At 41.0% G+C, this 19,947-nt stretch overlaps 1 protein-coding gene across 1 annotated transcript in view; it reads right to left on the reverse strand.

Moving 5' to 3' along the window:
• UBN2 (ubinuclein 2) overlaps positions 1-19,947 on the reverse strand; it is a 48,510-nt gene that overhangs the window by 20,528 nt on the left and 8,035 nt on the right. Inside the window, exons 2-8 of the mRNA XM_063426348.1 lie at positions 19,583-19,675; positions 16,060-16,161; positions 9,261-9,398; positions 6,505-6,611; positions 4,855-5,347; positions 3,477-3,547; positions 2,000-2,129 (exon numbers count right to left, since the gene is read on the reverse strand). Of these exons, the coding sequence (XP_063282418.1) occupies positions 2,000-2,129; positions 3,477-3,547; positions 4,855-5,347; positions 6,505-6,611; positions 9,261-9,398; positions 16,060-16,161; positions 19,583-19,675 (1,134 nt within the window). The remainder of the gene's footprint in view (positions 1-1,999; positions 2,130-3,476; positions 3,548-4,854; positions 5,348-6,504; positions 6,612-9,260; positions 9,399-16,059; positions 16,162-19,582; positions 19,676-19,947) is intronic.

Genomic DNA, 19,947 nt, shown 5'->3' on the forward strand with positions numbered 1-19,947 from the left:
GCAGATATCATTAACCTGCTCAAGGAGGTTAGAACCCAATCAGCAGCTGACGTTGCCTTAACCAGGAAAGATTTGAGCGCCATGACAGCCCACATATAGGCCGTAGAAGTAAATGAAGTGGCTACAGCAGACAAAATTGAGGCCCTGCAGAGGAAAATTACCCAACTAAAGCTGACAAGCACTACTTTGGAAAACAAAGTGGCGGCACTGGAATATTCTAAACATCAGTGAAACCTCAGGATTAGGGGGATACCAGAGGAAGTGCAAGACCCTGAGATCCCACACTACCTACGCAGATTACTGTCCTCCCTTCTCTTACCAGCTAAAGCAAAATCTATTTTGCTGGAGTTCAATTTCCAAGTACCTAAGCCTCCAAGAGCCCCAGCTGAGGTCCCACGGGACTTACTTATTCGTTTTCAATCGCTCTGGGGCAAGATGCTAGTCCAAGAAGCAGCCTGTGAAGCAAACACCTGAGTTCGAGGGCTCTGACCTACCCTTTTATAACGACCTCTCTAGAGCAACTGTAACTTGGCGACACTCCATGAAAGAAGAAACACAGCTTCTGAGGGCCAAGGGGATACAGTATCGCTGGGGACCAGGGTGCAGGCTTTCTGTCAGTCAGGAAGGCTAAAGAGTGCACATCGCACAAGCATGTGACTGAAGTTTTTTCAGGCTTTAGGCATATCTCAGGAGGCCACTACAAGCAATATCTCTGTAGCACCGACTACCTCCAGGCTCTGGGACGTTAAGAAAATACAACCATTCTTCCCAGGAGCGAGCTGTGTTGAAGGCTCACCTAAACCGACAACCTGAACTTTGCAATCGCTCAGACGTCTCGCAAGTGCATTATGAATAGGAATGCATGTTGTAGGCCTCTGTTCCTTATGCTATTGTTTTACATTATCGCTTTATGATTGTTCACATTTATACAGTATATTATTCCTTTAAAGCTGGCCCATCAGCCAACATGTTACTAACATATATCATTGGAAATTTATCTCCCAACTTGCTCACACCTCCCCCCCCATAAGAAAGCTGTTCCCAACAAGCAAATGCTAATTTTTCCTACTACCATTATGCAGTCTTACGCTAGTAATTATTTTTATGTTATTACAGAATATATGCTCTACCTAAGCTCTTATATGTTCACCTGATATGTTGTACTGTATGCAAATGTTGCATTTAAAATGTAGCCGAATGTATTAGCGCTGGGTACTTGCAGCATACAATTTAATACGACGCACAGCTCTGTCCATGCCAGGGGCCATGGGGGAAATCCCACGCGGGAATGAGCAACTACATACTGAGCCTCTCCAAATATAGCCTTACTACCTTGTTCCCAATGTTAGCCCAACACGTTCACCAGGGTGACTACTAATCTATAGCCATAACGACCAGGAGGGCTCCAGTAAATAACTAGCTCAACACGTATGCATAAGTAGACATATCAGCCTGTTAGGATGAGGTTCGACTCAACACGCTGCTGACCCATGCCAGCCATGTCATTACATATTCTGTAACCATACCCCTTGCTGTGGTCACTAGCAATAACCAACCTACTGACTTACACTGACTTGCTCTAAAACATGTGGTAATTCGCTCGCAGCTTGAATAGCTCTTGACACAGCAAAACAATCACCTGGCGAGATCACTCTGTTATGTTAAGCAAAAGCTTACACAAAGTAAAGCTATACTGCTTCTATCCTTATATATAAAAATGTGCCTGTTCTACCTTGTACCTCTATATTCAACTGTTCGTACTGTGCTAGAGGATTGCCTTTGGGGTACCTCACAAGCAACTGTTATACGCTTACGCACTACAAAAATAAAGAATTAAAAAAAAAAAAAAAAAAAAGTAGCCGAATGAATCGAGATGACAAATGTTCGTACTGCTATGATACAATACAAAAATTCTAAATAGTAAAAAAAAATATATAATAGATAACATTATGCATAAAGTTCTGTTTCCAGACCTTACGTAGCATGACATGAATGTTACCTGTATGTGAAGATGAAGTTTTTTCAGGCGTTTGACAAGTGTATCCTTATTGCAAGGAACAAAAGTCTCTATATAACCATATACTCCATTCCTGTTGCTTGGGGTCAACTCCTGCAGCTGTATTTCAATACTGTCAAATAAAAAGATCTAGGATTCAGATTAATGAATTTCTGCAGAATTATCTGAATATACATATTGACAATCCATCTCAAAAATTAAAAAGCATTTACATAAAATCAAATGTGGGAGATTTTGTATCTACATTCAGAACTCAACATGTAAAGTTCCAAACTACTAGACAAGCCTGCAAATTACTGTGCACCTCACATGCTCTTTTTGATTTAAGATATAATTGCGACATGCAGTTTCCGTGTTTGTGTATGTAAAGACATCCCCACACCCATTCTCAGAGCAGATGCATTCTAATATTATACAAGTACCGGTATTTGATTTTTTTTCACTGCATTGAACATACAGACATAATCATTCATAAATGTGTTTTCGTTATCTCAGAAATTTGTTCCTTGGTTTCAGAACACTTTTTACATTTTAAAGGGACACTATAGTCACCAGAAAAACTACAGCTTATTGAATTTGTTGTGGTGAGTAGAATCATTACCTTCAGGTTTTTTGCTGTAAACACTGTCTTTTCAGAGAAAATGCAGTGTTTACATTGCAGCCTAGTGATAACTTCACTGGCCACTCCTTAGATGGCTGCTAGAGATCCTTCCTGGGTCATGGCTGCCTAAAATGCATCCAAACATTCAGTATCTCCTCCCTCTGCATGCAGACACTGATCTTTCCTCAGAGATTCATTGATGCAATTCATCTCTATGAGGAGATGCTGATTGGCCAGGGCTGTGTTTGAAACAGGCTGGCTCTGCCCCTGATCTGCCTCCTTGTCAGTCTCAGCCAATCCTATGGAGAAGCACTGTGATTGGATCAAGCCACCACTTCTAATGAAGTCAGCACACTGCTTGTTTTTTTTTTAGTCGAACAGCATGCAGACTTACATCTGTAAGATTTTGCTATATTTATGGAGGCATGAGGGGCCCAGGTGGGCTAGATGGTCGTGTTAACACTATAGGGTCACGTTTGTGTACCTGAACCTATAGTGATCCTTTAAAAACATAAATGGCTTTTTTCATAAGCACTGTATTGATATGATGTTTGAAGGATATCAAGCTTCCATTTTTTTTTTTTTTATTAATTTTGGAACTTTTATGAATGATCTTAATATATAACAATTGCAAAAAGTGAGGTCACAATTTTTGTTCAGAGCAGGTCAATAAAAACACAAAATTTAAAAAAATAAATAAAAATGTGTTTGAAGAACTACATTTTAACCCCTTAAGGACACATGACATGTGTGACATGTCATGATTCCCTTTTATTCCAGAAGTTTGGTCCTTAAGGAGTTAAACAGGCTGAAAAGGAATGAAAATTCTAATAATGAAGACCAATATAATTTACATACTCTAGCAAAATGTTGTTCATTTCTTGAGTAAAGAATTTCTTTCGACCTTCTTCATCAAATGTTTTTGCTGCCTGAGGAAGTAGAAATGAGAAAGGGAGTGTCAATGTTCTTTGCGATGACAGAGTAAAAAAAAAAAAACAACAAAAAAAAAAAACATATATAATTTAGACCAGGGGTAGGCAACCTTTTAGCAGCACCGTACCGATATAGGATTGTGATGTCCCGTAGCGTGCGGTCCTATTTTTTCTTTTTTTAAATTGAGACATGCTGACATACACCCCGATATACTGAGACACACACACAACATTTACACTTTAAAACCCACCCTCCAGTTTCCTACCTTTCCTGCTGGTGGCTGAAGGTGTTGGGAGTTGGGGGTCTGGCTCTCTTGGCCAGCCCCCCTCCACTCTGCCTACTCTTCTTCCCCGCACTCCTCTCTTTGTGGGAGGAAGTGATGCACGGCCGTCCCTTCCTCCCAGCCTGCTGCCGAAAATCAAGGGGTCCACTCGCGCTGTTTAAGGGCCTCAAAGCGCGACCAGACCCCTTCTGACAGAAGCCCACCGGGTGGCCCTTTGTGCATGGGCCAGCCGGTGGGCCTCCTTAGTGTGCGGATTACCGGCCGGGGGGTGAGAAATAGTTGAGGCCAGCGGGGCTCACTGTGCAGCTGCCCCATTTGCCCCGCGTTAAAGACGGCCCTGTGTATATGAGCTATTATATTGTATATGTTCATGAGTAGTTTATGGTATTGTGTATGATACATATGAATGTAAGCTGTATATGGGGGCTGCTTGTGGAATTGTATGTGTGTATGGATATGTCACATTGTGTGTTTGGTAGTGTGTAAGGGCTGTTTGGGGTATTGCATGTGAGAGGCTGCATGTGGGGTTGTGTGCATGTATGTGGATTGTTAGTGGTGTTGCGTTTGTTCGGATTGTGTGTATGTTTGTGTGTGGGCTGTCCGTATTATTTGTATGGTGTGAAGGGTTATTCTGCATATCTGTGTATATCTAGCAGTGTGGGTGACTTCCCTGGGTTCCAGTGGGGACCAGGCCGGCCAGGTACATGTCTAAGACAGGAGCTGCAACTGCGTGCTGCTCTACTACTGTGTGGATTCCCATTCATAAGTGCTGGGAGGAAGTGATCTGAGATCACTTCCTCTACGTGCTGCAATGCATAAGTTGAGGATTGTCCTTCACTACCTTTTCGGATTAGCAGATATCTGAAGTTTTACTGAGACTCCTGATAGGCCAGAGCCTGTTTGGCTTTAGCAGCCTTGAGTGCCGTGCAAAGGCACCTCGAGTGCCGTGCACGGCACTAGTGCCGTAGGTTGTCTATCCCTGATTTGGACGTTAAGCAGTGTAGTATCAATCTTACTTACCACTTTTAGATCCTCAATACGTTTTTCCAGCAGTGCTGGGAGACCTTCAGGAATAGTCGTTGCTGGTTTGGTCACCTGTGACTGAGAGAGATTTACAGAATGCCCAATAGTGCCATTCTCTCCAGCTTCAGAACATGCTGGGCTATCATTTGAGGCAGAGTCCAAAAGTTTGTCAATATCAAAGTCGCCAAGCATTTCCAAAGCATTCTCTGCTTCCTGCAAGAGTTCACGCTCACTGCCACCGCCAAATATGGCAAGCACTGGGTCAGCACCAAGGGTTAAATCCGACAAATCACTGGCAGTAGGATTAGCAATGACTGGCTTAGGAGCAGCATTAACAACAGTTACTGTTAGAGGATTCTGTGTGCTTTGTTTTGTCCTCATAGCATTTTTTTCCTTCTCAAACTTCTGAAGCATAGCAGCAAGTGACAACGAGTCCTTGTACAGTTTTTTCTTCTTCTTATCTGGTTTGTGGGCATTGAAAGCCATGACACTGGAGGGTAAACAATTAGACAAATATTAACACTGCTAGAAAAGTTCAAGATATTAAAGAGGAATGGTTAATAAAATACATACAGACGCATTCCTAAAGTGGTAACAAAAACAGCAATTATTCTAAGGAAAACTCCATACTAGATTTTGTGAATCAAAACAAGTCCTTTTCTAAACATACACTAGGCCTCATCTTAAATGTAAGAAACACACACAAGGAAGCAGGGCAAACAAAGCAATACATGCACTACTTTTTAAAATGTTCCTATTTGTTCATCTGAATTGACCTCCTTCCTCTTGATGTTGACCACCAATAGAGCCCGTATACATTTAAAAAAAAAAAAACATTTCTAACAAGTGGTGGTCAACGGAAAAATCTAAATTATGTTTTGTTTTGGTTTTCTTAAACCCATGTTAAGTGAATGGACCCAATACTATTTCTCACACCACATGTGTCTTTAAGAGAGTTAAAAGTAAAACTCCACTACCCTAAATAAATAAAAATCACTGTTTAGTAGATACATCACAAATGAAAACATGCATGCATCTAGTTATGCATTATTTTATTGGGGATAAAAAAAAAAAAAGCTTGCAAAATCAGCAGATATCTTGTCTGAGGTCTTTGCCAGCCCTCCCCTTCGAACCGAAGAGTTTATGGTTGTTCAATCACAGACTTCCCAATGCATCTCAATGAGATGTCTTTGCAAGGTTAGTGCTCTGTTCAACAGAAAGGCTGGGCTGAGTTAGAGGTGGATGGCTTGCAAAGGCTACAGACAGGAGATCTGCAGCTTTTGCAAGCTTTTTTATCTGACTGCTTTAGGATTTATAAATATACAATTTGTGAAAATACAAACTATCTATATTGTTAAATAAAGCAGTAATTTTTGTACACAAACTATTCTGCCTAAAATCACATGTATACTAGCAATGTTATTGAGCTTAACTTTAAAATGTAAAACATAACCATTTATAATTGACAGGTAGCAGGTGATTCCTTCACTTAGAATGTGGAGATCCAAAATAATAGAGTTGAATAAATTGCCCATTAAGCCAGGAACAGATGTATGTTCCACCACTCCCCTGAAAATGTCTATAATGAATAACACAAATATGTTAAATATATAGTTCAAACAATATGCAGTTTTTAAACATACATACCCCATTTGCTTAGCAACTTTCAGTTTTTTGGGTCCTTTATCTTTCTCTGCACTATCCTCTTTCCTCTTGCGTTTCTTCAAAGAATGGTCCTCCTTTACCTTAGAGACCTTGTAAAGCACAAAATATATGTATGTAGTAGATATACATCCTATAGTAGGCAATTTAAATATTTATATTGACCTTTTTACTGCAAAGAACATTTTGCTTTGTGTGCTATGGTGGCGTCCTTAGAGTGCAGTGAGGAATTATTTTTTTTTTTAATTCTTTATTTTTGTCGTGCAGGTGAGTACATTACAAGATTAAACGCCACAACAGCGGCAAGGGTAAATGCACGTTTTTATATTAGGATACATAAAACAAGATTAACTGAACAGTTTTTAGAGTAGATGAGTTTCCAGAGTAGAGTTAGAGTGTTCGATGTTCGTGTGGGGGGAGTGTGGTGTAGGTGAGTTGTGTCGGTAGTGCAGGCTATGTGCAAGGTGAGGGTAAGTGTCCTGTTTAGCCGTCTTCTTGGCTTAGGCAAGTGTAGGTTATGTGGACCCCATGTTGGATGCACATATTATCAGGCTGAGCTAGGCATCAATTCAGACTAAGGCAGGATGAGTGCAAAGTAGGGTGCTGAAACAAGCTTTTACAGCTGTCTTAGAGCACGTAGTGAGTTTGCCTAGGAGGCACAATAGTCATGACTGGGTATCAGAGTAGGCTGCTTGACCATTAGTTTATCACAGCGTTTACCAAGGTTTTCTAGCGTCTGTAGTGAGAGCGAACATATGACTAAAATGCACACAACATAGCATTAAACCGGCTAACCGTAAGCATTTCTCATGCATTATACATATACTCCTAGGGGGGAGGGTTTTCATGCACTCTCCAAGTATGGCTATTGCTGACTAAGGCATCACAGCACGTATTAGGGATTAGACTAGTGGTAATTCTGGCGCGTGTGTTACATTATGGGTCAGCTTTCATGACGGGCACAGATTATATAGTGTAAATCGACTGTACTATTACCATACATAATTGCCCCTAACCATTGCACCCTAGTATAATATGCTTAATATTGCCTAAGTAAGCTTAAAAGATGCTTGCTTAAAATACGCTTTAAATTAAAATAAAAAACAAAAAAACAATAACGCTTTGAAATTTGCCTGGCATATAGTGATGCGTTCTAATAGCAGGGTATCGATTGATGCTAAGGCTAACATACTATGTATTAAATAGTCCAGCGCTTAGGCTTGCTTAGCCGATGCCTAATGATGGCAGGCTGCTAGCCCCAGATATCGTAAGTCCACCTTTCAGAGTACGGTGTCGCCGCCATCTTTGCTTGCCGGCATGCTCCTGCATCTCCTCCACGGACAAGTAGCAAAGTCTCTTAACCGTACCCGGGCCTCTCGGTATTTCTGGTGCTCGTGAGCGTTGCCACCAGGGATATGCCATTCGATCGGGCGGCTTATGAGTACGGACTCGTCCTCCGCCAGTGAGTTCTCGCTGCGGACTGCTTTCTGCAGGTGTATGGCTGTACCGCCGCTAGGTGCTGGTTGTTTGTCGTTGGGGCCACTGAGTGCTGGGCAAGTTGGGTCCTGTTGCGTGGTTTGAAATCTTCTGTTGCTTCGTGTGGGAGACCCGTTGCTTGTGCCCGCCCTTTAGAGTTTCGGCTCCGCTGCATTCTGGAGGCCGCTCTGGAGGCATGGTGTGGGGTCCCTTGCAGACTCCGCCGAGTGGCCGGTCGGAGCCATGCCGTCACCTCTCTCATAGCTGCGTGGTATAACTGTCTCTGGGTCTTGAGTCTTGCCCACAGGTAAGTACTGAGACGGTTGATGTACTCCAGTGCGTGCTTGGGCGGTTCAATTAGTGTGGGCCTGGGCCTGTGCTGCGTCCACGCCGCCATTTTGGTTGGGCCCAATAGGTCTTGTTTGGTCGTAGGCTTATTCATCCCTATGTGGGGTCTACTAATGTGTTTGTCGTTTGGTCGGTTGCGTGTGCCGGGATATCCCTCACCGGCAGGGGGGGGGGGGGTTAATCGGGATCTGTAGCGTTGCATTTTCTTCCTGCTGGTCCGTCGGCGGGGAGGTCGGCCGCCTCTCCCACACCAGCGCGCGCTGTAGGCTGCAGATCTGATTCTGCTTCAGAGTGCCACTTTGAGTCCGGTGAACCGGTCAGATAAGTCCCCGGGTGCCACCATTGCTCTGCTGTGCCTGATTATGAGGCTCACTGTGAGTTTGTGGTTAAAAGTCGCTTGTTTGCAGGGCTTTCTCACGGAGCTCCTGTTCAGTACGACCAGTCTGCTCAGCGGTCAGGCCCCGCCCCCTGCAGTGAGGAATTTATACGCCATCACAACAGCATGGGAGTGTCAATTATTTACAGTGTATGCCAGTCTGAGGTTGGACACCATTATATAGGATATAAAAAAAAATCATCAAAATGTTTTGTGTTTGAATGTGAAAGACAAGCTTGGTTACTCATTAAAGCATTCTACACAATATTAAGTCACATCAATTAAAGAAAGCCAGGTATAACACTTTAGTGTATTGTATTATGCCAAGCCCATTAAAAAAGTCTTAAACAAAATAAAAATCTACTAAAATAATTTTATGAGTTACTTATACAATTCAGCAATACAATCTAATCTAGATAGGCTACTTTTGTTTGTATTATGAAATGCAATTATGGAAGTAGGACTACAAAGAAAACCCTCAAAGCTAGATAATTAATGACATGTTAGGGAACATCAACCACACACACTGCAAAACACTCACTTTAGATGATTTATGCTTTTTATTCTCAACAAAGTCTTCATTTTCTGAATCAGATGCTTGCCTAAATTGAAGCGTTCCTGTGTTGATATAAAATCCCCCAAGTTTTGTCGTCAGCGATGCCGGGACCAATTCATCATACTAGATGGATAAGTGAGGAAACATTTTTTAAATAAATATTAGAACTATTTTTTGGCAAATCATTAAGAAGGCAAAATATAAAGAAAAGTAATAGATACACAACAACACACTAATCACCCGTAAAAATGTAGAACAAGCACACAGATAGGTCAAAAAATACCTAACCAGCTCTAAACCGTAGAAAACAGGACTCCTCCCAGTCCTCACAATATAATATAAATAGAATGGATCTACAGGGCTGAAAAAAATAAAAAACTCAGAGTAGTATAGCCAATACACATAAAATCCCAAATATTTAAGGTTGCACTCACAGACATAAATTGATAGCAGGCGTATCTCAATAATGGGGAGATGGTATAGGATCCTCAGCATGGATTTTTGGACATGTAAGAGAGAAATAAACGGGAGATCCTGGAAACAATTACCCCTGAGGAAGTCCGGTTCGTTACGGACGAAACGCGTAGGGTTGGACCTCTGTAGAGAGATTTTCACTGTATGATTTTGTTTGTTTTTATATTCTTACGTGAATAAATAGTTTTATTACCTAGACCAGGTATCCTTATTTTCCATCGATTGGAGGAGGATGGCCATGGGAAACATCTGATGATATGCCTATATATCATTACAAATTCGTAAGTGCAATCTATTGAAGTGCAGGTCTCAGTGTTTAGACCATCTACACTTATTTGTGGTTTATTTCTCTCTTACATGTCCAAAAATCTATGCTGAGGATCCTATACCATCTCCCCATTATTGAGATATGCCTGCTATCAATTTGTGTCTGTGAGTGCAACCTTAAATATTTGGGATTTTATGTGTATTGGCTATACTAATCTGAGTTTTTTTTTTTTTTTTTCAGCCCTGTAGATCCATTCTATTTATATTATAAAGAAAAGTAAGATTTGATACAGTTGCTTAAAGATTTTGAAACCGTTGTATAAGACATCATGAGGAGTAAAACATAAATTTTACTTACCGTAAATTTATTTTTCCTGAAGATTAGAGGCAGTGCTTATACCACAGGGATTTCTAATCTGGAGGGAAAAAACAGGCAGGCAAATCTCCAAACTTTTAAACCCTCCCCTAATTACCTACTTTCCAATAAGTAGCAGCTCCTCCTGAACATACCCAGAAAATACATAAGCCAAATAGCTGCAAAATTACTGAGTTTATTAGAAAAAGGGGCAGGAATTGTAGCACTGCCTCTAATCTTCAGGAAAAAGAAATTTACGGTAAGTAAAATTTATGTTTTTCCCTTCAGATTAGAGGCAGTGCTTATACCACAGGGATATAATAAAGCAGATCCTGAGGGCGGGTTTCATTTCACTACTGCTTGAAGCATCTTACGCCCAAAAGCTGCATCCTCCGAGGCCAGTATGTCCAACTTGTAGTGTCTTGAGAACGTATGGAGAGAGGACCAAGTAGCTGCTGAACAAATCTGAGAAGGAGAAGCAGCTGCTCGCAGAGCCCATGACGTAGAAACAGCTCTAGTAGAATGGGCCTTTATAGGGCCTGCAATTTCAGTGCCACTCTTGGAATATGCCAACGGAATACAATCCTTCAGCCATCTAGCCAGTGAACTCTTTGAAACCTTCATACCTTTTCTTGTGCCCTTGAACAAGACAAAAAGACTGTTATCCTTCCGGAAGGATTCCGTAGCTTTTAGATATTGCAAAAGACATCTCTTTACGTCTAGGCAGTGAAATTTACTTTCCAAGGCATTAGACGGATTCTGACAAAAAGTCGGCAACACAACTTCTTGGTTGACATTCGCAACAGATAAAACTTTAGGGATGAATGAAGGGTCGAGCTTTAGAACCACCTTGTCCTGATGAAAAATCAAAAAAGGAAAATTCGCCCGAAGAGCTTGGATCTCACACACTCTTTTAGCTGATGTGATAGCCACCAAAAAACGGTTTTTAACGAAATAATCTTCAGGGACGCTTCCTCCAATGGTTCAAAGGGTGGCTCACAAAGCGCGGAAAGGACCAAGTTTAGATCCCAGGGAGGACAGGTTTCCCTAACATAGGGCACCAAACGTGTCAGAGCTCTGAAGAACCTTGAAATCAGAATATTTGATGCTAAGCATCTGAGGGAGAAGAAACTGATAGCAGAAACTTGTAATTTCAATGACCTTTTGCAAATCCCAGCTGAAGGAAACTTAGAATCTTCTGGATGGACGCGGAAACAGGGTTGACTTTAAACCTACAACACCACTGACAAAATAACTTCCAAATCCTAGCGTAGATCCTCGAAGTAGATTCCTTGTTAGTTGCCAACAAAATTTTTATAACTTCAGGATCCAGACCGTTACTCTCTAAAATCTGGAGTTCAGAAACCAGGCCGTCAATTGGAATCTCCGAAGGGTCGGAAGAGGCACCATGGCGTCCTCTAGAATTTCTTCCGATTGAGGAAGTTTCCAAAAAGTGGCCCCTGGAAAGTTCAGAAGAACCGAGAACCAACTTCTTCTTGGCCACCAGGGAAGGATTAGGATAATCCTTATTTTTTCCAGCTTTATTTTTTTAAGTATTCTGGGAATAAGAACTACTGGCGGGAAGATATATGCCAGGTTGAACTTCCATGGTACTGACAGAGCATCTATGATATCTGGCTTGTCTGCTGGATTTAGGGATGCAAAACGTCTTGTCTTCCTGTTTATTCTGGAGGCCATCAGGTCTATTTCCGGAACACCGAAGCGGTCTGTAATGAGCTTGAAAATTCTGCATGACAGGGACCAATCTGTTTGCTTCAAATTATGCCGGCTCAGGGCATCTGCCACCACATTGAATTTTCCTAAAATGTGAACTGCTGAGATCGAAATAAGGTGAACTTCTGACCACAGCATGATCTTTGCACATAGACTTTCCAATTTTGTTGATTTTGTACCTCCCTGTTTGTTCAAATATGCCACTGTCGTTCGATTGTCTGAACGAATCTGAATATGTTGATCTTTGATGAGAAACCTAAATGCCAAGAGCGCCATCCATACGGCCTTTAACCCCTTAAGGACACATGACATGTGTGACATGTCATGATTCCCTTTTATTCCAGAAGTTTGGTCCTTAAGGGGTTAATTCCCTGAAGTTTGAGGAATTTCTCATATCCTTCTCTTGCCAACACCCATGCTTCTTTATGTCTCCCAAATGGGCCCCCCAGCCCAGTGCAGAGGCGTCTGTTATTATAGTGAAGGACTTCATCTGGAATGAAAGACCTGCGTGCAGGAATCGAGAAGAGGTCCACCAATGCAGATTTACCAAAGTTAGATTGTTGAACCTCATAAGCCCCTCTAGGCCGAGTTCCTGTCGATTCCAGACTTGCAGAATGTTTCTCTGTAGAGGTCTCATTCTGGCTTTTGCCCAACCGACTGCCGGGATTGAGGCTGTAAACAGACCCAGTAAGCACATGGCTTCTCTGATCGAAAAAACACCTTTTTCTCTGAGGTTCCGGATTAATCGCTTGATCTTTAGTTTCTTCTCTTCTGGCAGGAACAACTTCATAGCGATAGAATCCAAAATTAGACCCAAGAACTGAATCCTTTGAACTGGCACTAGTTCCGATTTGTTTAAATTTATTAGCCAGCCATGATTTTCCAGCGTTTTTATAGCTGTCCCCAGGTCTAACTGTAGCTGATCTTGTGACTCTGCAATCAACAGCCAGTCGTCCAAATAAGGAATGACAGAGATGCCCATACCTCTTATAAAAGCTGAGACGACTACTAGAAGCTTTGTGAATACTCTGGGCGCCGATGACAGGCCGAAAGGCAGTGCTCTGAATTGGTAATGTCTGGTTACCGATTGGAAGCACACAGCAAACCTTAGAAGACTTTTGCTGGATTCTGCTATGGGTACATGAAGATAGGCATCTTTTAAATCCAGGGACGCAAACCAACTTTTTGGATGAATAAGCAGAGTAGCTGATTTTACTGTTTCCATGAGGAATTTCTTTTTGATAATACACCCGTTTACGGCTTTTAGGTCTAAAATGGGTCTGAACGAGCCATCTGGTTTTGGCACCAAGAAAAGCCTTGAATAGGTGCCTTGATGTCTTTCCTTTAGAGGAACTTCTTCCACCACTCTTTTTTGTAACAGACTTGATACTTCTCGCATCAGAGAGAGTTCCATATCTAGAGAATGAACCTCGGAACATAGAAACATTTTCTTTGGGGTTTGTGATAATTCTAGAGCGTACCCATCCTTTATCACTGCGAGGACCCAGCGATCTGATGTTGTCTTTTTCCAGTGATCTAGGAAGTGACTCAACCTTCCTCCCACTGGCCTGGCGTCATAATTTTTTATTTCTCTTGTCTGTAAATCTTTCCTTCTTCCTATAATCAAAGGCTCTTTTATGTTGACCCCTGAAATAGGTTCTACGAAAGGAACTTCTAAATGAGGGAAGCGTCTCCGATTTCCGGCTTCTAAACTGCTTCCTATGTGACTCCGGTAAAGCTTTTCTTCCTTCCTTCATCTGTTTTAACAGATCATCCAATTTCGAGCCGAACAGTCTTCCTGGTTCAAAAGCTAATTCACACAGTGAATTTTTAGATGCCGCATCTGCTGACCAATTTCTAAGCCAAAGCGCTCTTCTGGCGACTGTTGAAATACCCATATTCTTGGCCGATAATTTCAGGCTTTCTGCAGAGGCATCTACTAAAAAATCAGCTGCCATCTTGATATTTTTTTTTAACAGTTTTACCGGATCTTCCTTTGCTTCTCCCGTATAGACCTTTTCTAGCTCTTCCAACCATAGTTTTTGGGCCTTGGCAACGGATGCCCCCACAATCAAAGCTTTAGCTTGGGCTGCTGAAGAGATAAACAACTTTTTTAAGGAGAAGTCCAAGCGTTTTTCCATGACATCCTTCAGCCCGCTTGAGTCCCCAATCGGTAATGTAGTCTTCTTTCCTATTTGAGCAATAGGAACGTCCACTACAGGGACTGTATCCAGCTTACAGTCCTGGTCCGCTTCTATGGAAAAGAGAGTTTTAAAATGTTTAGAAATAAACGGCTTGTGGCTCGGGAATTTCCATTCTTTTAAAATCAACTCCTTAATCTGTGGGTGAAAAGGAAACATTTTGGACTTTTTTCCTGTTTCCTCAATCTCAAAAATGCACTGCACTTCTTTAATCAATTTCCCAATGGCTTCTTCTGGGAATGCAAATTCCTCATCTGATGAGTCACTACCGGAATTTTCGCCATAATCAGAACCACTAGTTCCTGAACTTGTATCGGAAACTTCCCAAGATCTCAGCCTTTTCTTAGAATGTTTTACAATCTGTGAATCCTGGGCAACCGAAGCCTGGACTGACTGCAATGCTGCCGACTGCATATCCACAAATGATTGCTGCATACTCTGTTGCAACCAGCTGAGAAATGTGGACATTTCTGTTCTTTTTGCTTCCTCTGAAGCTTCTTTTGAACACAATGAGCAAAGTTTCTTTTTACAACCATCTGGCATAGGTTGGCCACACACAGAGCACATTAAATGCTTGGCTTTTGATGTACATTTCCCCTTCTCAGCAACTTTATCCAGATTTTCAGGATTAGACATACTGGGAACAGAAAACAAGAAAGGGAAAATAATCAAAATTTTCTCCTTAAAGATTCAGGCTAAAACCATTTAAAATAAAAACTTAATCAGTCTTACCTTAAATGGCCTGAGAGTGTGTTGGAGGGCAGGTGAGAAACACACTTTGCAACCGTTCTGAGAGCTCCTGGCAAACAGAGGTTGCTGCTGGTAATTGCTCCTTTTAAGTCCTGTAAGCCAAACCAAACGCCAAGTTCAAATTTGGCGCCTGAATCAAGGTTCGCATTGCGCATGTGCATAGCGCTCTGCGACTCCCTGGTGGAACGCAACGCAACCTGTGCGTGCGTTCCACCAACAGGACCTCCCAGCCGACGCACGCCTGCGTCCTTCGTCAGACCGGCACCTGGCACGGCAAGGGACGGCATAAGAAAAAGGCAGAGACCACGCCGTCCGGCGTGTGAAACGCTACTTACCCGAACATAAAGGAAGCAGAGCCTCCCGAGCCTCAGCCCTTCTCACCTGCTTCCTGGAGAACCTTCTGTCTAACCTCCCCTGCCGAAGGCAGGCAAAGAACTGGGTATGTTCAGGAGGAGCTGCTACTTATTGGAAAGTAGGTAATTAGGGGAGGGTTTAAAAGTTTGGAGATTTGCCTGCCTGTTTTTTCCCTCCAGATTAGAAATCCCTGTGGTATAAGCACTGCCTCTAATCTGAAGGGAAAAATAACAGTTATATGATCTTAAAAGTGCCAACAGTTTTCTATAGCATAACCCATCCTCTTAGCCTGTTAATAATAAAGTATTTTAGGTAAACCAAAGTGGGATGAGTAAAAGAGGAAACAGACACACTGAAAGGTAATACACATATATTTGCATACGGTACCAATTAGCAGCTGCTTGTAATAGTGGATAAAGTGCAATACACATAGTGATAAAACAGAAAATGTTAAATTTTTGTTAAATGGTTGCTAAATTAAGAAGGGTGAAACAGTCACAGCAAAACATGTGCGCTCCGGACCTGTGTGAAACCGCAGGTATTTAATTGAGTCAACCTCTATATAAATTACCAATATTTTACACAAGTTTAAAATGGTGAGACACAAATAAGTGTATCCATTCCAATATACAAAATGCCAGGTACTCACAGCCTCAGAGTTGTCAATAAAGGGATCAGTTTCATCATAGCCGTAACCAATATCAATGAGATCCTGCATACGGTCCTTCCGGTGCTTATGGACTTTTCCTCCCTTTCACAATAAAGAAATATAAAACAATTCACCAAAAGTTTCACATGCTTTTATTCTTCCATCAATTAGATTTGATTGCTTCTGTGAGATATTTTATCAAAAATGACATACTAAAGGGACACTATAGTCACCAGAACAATTACAGCTTAATGTAGTTATTCTGGTGAGTATCATCATTACCTTCAGGCATTTTTATGCAAATACTGTCTTTTCAGAGAAAAGGCAGTGTTTACATTGCCCCTAGGGACACCTCCAAGGGGCCACTCCTCAGATGGCCCGTGGAGGGGCTTCCTGGCTCAGGGCTGCACAGTAAGCAGCCCTGCCGTTTAGCATCCGCTGAATTTTGTGCTGATTGGTCAAAACTGTGTTTGGCCTGGCCACCTTGCCAATTTTAGCCAATCCAATGATTTCACCATGGGAAAGCATTAGATTGGCTAAAAATCTGTAATTTTGATGATGTCACCAAGGGGTCAGAGCCAGCGCACCTGTGGAGAGAAAATAAGGTGATTTTTAACCCATTCTGAGAGCCACCTAAATGGTGGGTTTAGCATTATAGGGTCAGGAATACATGTTTGTGTTCCTGACCCTATAGTGATCCTTTAATGTTAGAGAAAATGAAAAATAAAATAATCATGGCCAGACGGTTATTAACCAATATTTCCAGAACCTTGCGATAGCATTACTTTCCCTAATGCACACTTAAGCGTTCTGTATCTTTTATAGACATTTTTTTAATATATATTTTTAAATTAGAGTTAGGCCTTCTTTAATTTAGAGAAGAATCAAATCATATGCATTGCTCTGCCAAAATTTGTGGCAGTTACACAAAGAATAACTCAGACCTGCTACTGTTTATTTGACTACTGGGGGAATAGATGGAAATTGTGGAAGCACACAAAGTTTGCATAGTAACAAATTTCAAGGGGAGCAGTTGCTTCTTTGAAAATTACACCATGGAAGAAAACACTATAAAATGACCTATAACTTGTGTAAAACTGTTTTTTCCTTTGTAATTGCGCTTTTCTTTAAAATGTATATTAAAGCAGCAATGTCATGTTTTTTTTCACCAGTTTTTACTGCCCCATGTATCTTAATGAGTATACTCCCCCATGCCTTTATTTATATTTATCTTTTCAGGATCTCAATATCCATACACTGCCATGTTTCTCTCTGCTGTCAATGATGTCTGAATATTGCCCTTCTGTTGGATTCTTTTGACTGATAGATTGTGGGTAAATTACCTTAGCAACTCAAATGAAACTTTGCTTAAGGGACACTATTAGTATACAGATTATGCCCCATGCAGTCTCACTGCTCAATCCTGTAAAACTAATTGTGTGTGCGTGATGTTGTACGATTGCAGGTGTGGTTAATGAAGTAGGTGTGTTTCTATTGAATATTTTGACTAGCTCTGAATGTTTCACCCCTTAAGGACACATGACATGTGGGACATGTCATGATTCCTTTTTATTCCAGAAGTTTGATCCTTAAGGGGTTAAGGAAGTTGGTTAAATACAGAGTCTAAGCTATATCTAAAGTGTCTAACTCAAAACGTGTCCAAGACTTAGTTTCTAATATGTAAACAAAGAGTTCTACTTATTGCCAAACAATAGCAAATAAATAGATAAATATAATGTACTTAACTTAGTACAAGTGTAAGTAGCACCCTGGAGGCTTTTCCCGCAAAAGCCTCCGTAATCACGAATGGATATGGACAACAATAGGGATACAGCTAAATGCTAAAATAGAAGAAAAAACAGCACATAGTGATGTACAGTATACAACGCTGGCACTCAAAATCATAGGTTGCACTCACAAGATAGAAGTCAAATGGATGCCTTGAAATCCATAAATGGATTATACTGGTCCGTCTTCCACTATGTAGGGTAATTCAGCAGGTCCAGAAATATCAGGTAGCAGAATCAGGATGCAAATAAAAAAAAAATTTGCTTGTAATAGAATGTATAAATTTATTGAGGCAATAAACTGCCTGATAAAAATGAATAAAATAAATCTAACGCGTTTCGTCCAACACAGTGGACTTCAGAGATAAAATAATATAATATAAACTGAACAGCAATTAAAGAACTGCACATCAATATAACAGATGCATTTGTTGTATTGCTGTGCAGTTCATATTATATTTTATCTCTGATGAAGTCCACTGCGTTGGACGAAAAGAGTTAGATTTATTTTATAAATTGTATTCATTTTTATCAGGCAGTTTGTTGCCTCAATAAATTTACACATTCTTCTACAAGCAAATGTTTTTATTTGCATCCTGATTCTGCTACCTGATATTCCTGGACCTGCTGAATTACCCTACATAGTGGAAGGCGTACCACTATAATCCATTTATGGATTTCAAGGCATCCATTTGACTTCTATCTTGTGAGTGCAACCTATGATTTTGCGTGCCAGCGCTGTATACTGTACATCACTATGTGTTGTTTTTTCTTATTATTTTAGCATTTAGCTTAGTTTCTAATATCCCTCTTCCATTTTTATTTAATATCCAGTGTTAAGTAACTGCTTTCGCTTCACATCCATCTCACATATTGCCTCCTTCATATAAAATGCTACTCCATTCTTTCATAGTACTACTTTTGTCATCCATATAATTTAAACCATCTTATTTTCAGTTGCCATCCCCTTCATACTACCCACTCCCTTGTTCTTAAAGGAACATTCCATAAAACAGCATGACTACAGTCCACTGTAGTGGTTATGGTGGCAGGAGTGTCCTAGCTTTCTTCCACCACTGTAAGTAATCAGACTGGTTTAGAACAGTTTGACGTGTTACCTGGGGCCCACATGGCTATATTCCCAGCCTTCACTACTTCCTTCCTAAGGAGAGCTGGAAGCTCTCTATTCTGAGTTAAGCCTGAAGTGTAGGGGCATAACTCATTGATTGAGAACGATCAGATGATTACCTGCTTAGGAGACTCCAGCTCTCCATAGGAAGTTGTGAAGGTGAGAAGAAATGCACAACACTAGGACACTGGCACTATAGCCACTAGAGCCAACTTGAAATCTTTCCCCTGCAAAATAAGTATTTCATAAATAAAATATACTTGAAAGTGTTGGAATTCCAACCCAGTCAAAATATATACTGATGAAAAGTAGGGACAACTCTGTCTCAGTATTTTAGCTATACCTGCCCTGACTGGAGCTACCACCACCTAGAAGTGTCAATCCCCTAGCAATTACCAGTGATGGCTGCAAGGAATTGGCACTGAGTATGGAGGATCCTGCGGTCTCGAGGGATCCTCCATAGAACTCAATTCTGTACTCTCAAGCATACGCAAGAGATCAACAGTGACATTGGCTCCAGAAGAGGATCTCGGACGGAAGAAGATTTATACATTATTTCTAATGTTAAAATTCAATAGAAAGTTAGCAAAAATAACAACCTACTTACATATTTAGCCTCAAATTTCTTAGCCAAATTTTCCACCGCAATTCTTTCTCGCTCTTCATCATTAAATGGATCCAGAGATGGAGTAACCTTCGACTAAAAAATAAATAAATAATTTTTTTTAAAAAATTACATTTCGATATATCACTGCATCTGCATACAACATGAAAACAAAAATTAAACAAATGTGGAATGAACAGGAAAATTAGATGGTATTCATGTTAACATGACCAAATGAGTTATGAATTCTAAGTATGCGGTACATAGTCACGTCCTGCTCAACGGATTTAGCAGCACCATAACCCTTTCTTAATGAGAGGCATCCTCCTCTCCTGTACTGCCCCTATTTGGGAATCAATGTAACGTTT

The sequence above is a fragment of the Pelobates fuscus genome, chromosome 7, assembly GCF_036172605.1.
Source record: "Pelobates fuscus isolate aPelFus1 chromosome 7, aPelFus1.pri, whole genome shotgun sequence".
Taxonomy (NCBI): Eukaryota; Metazoa; Chordata; class Amphibia; order Anura; family Pelobatidae; genus Pelobates; species Pelobates fuscus.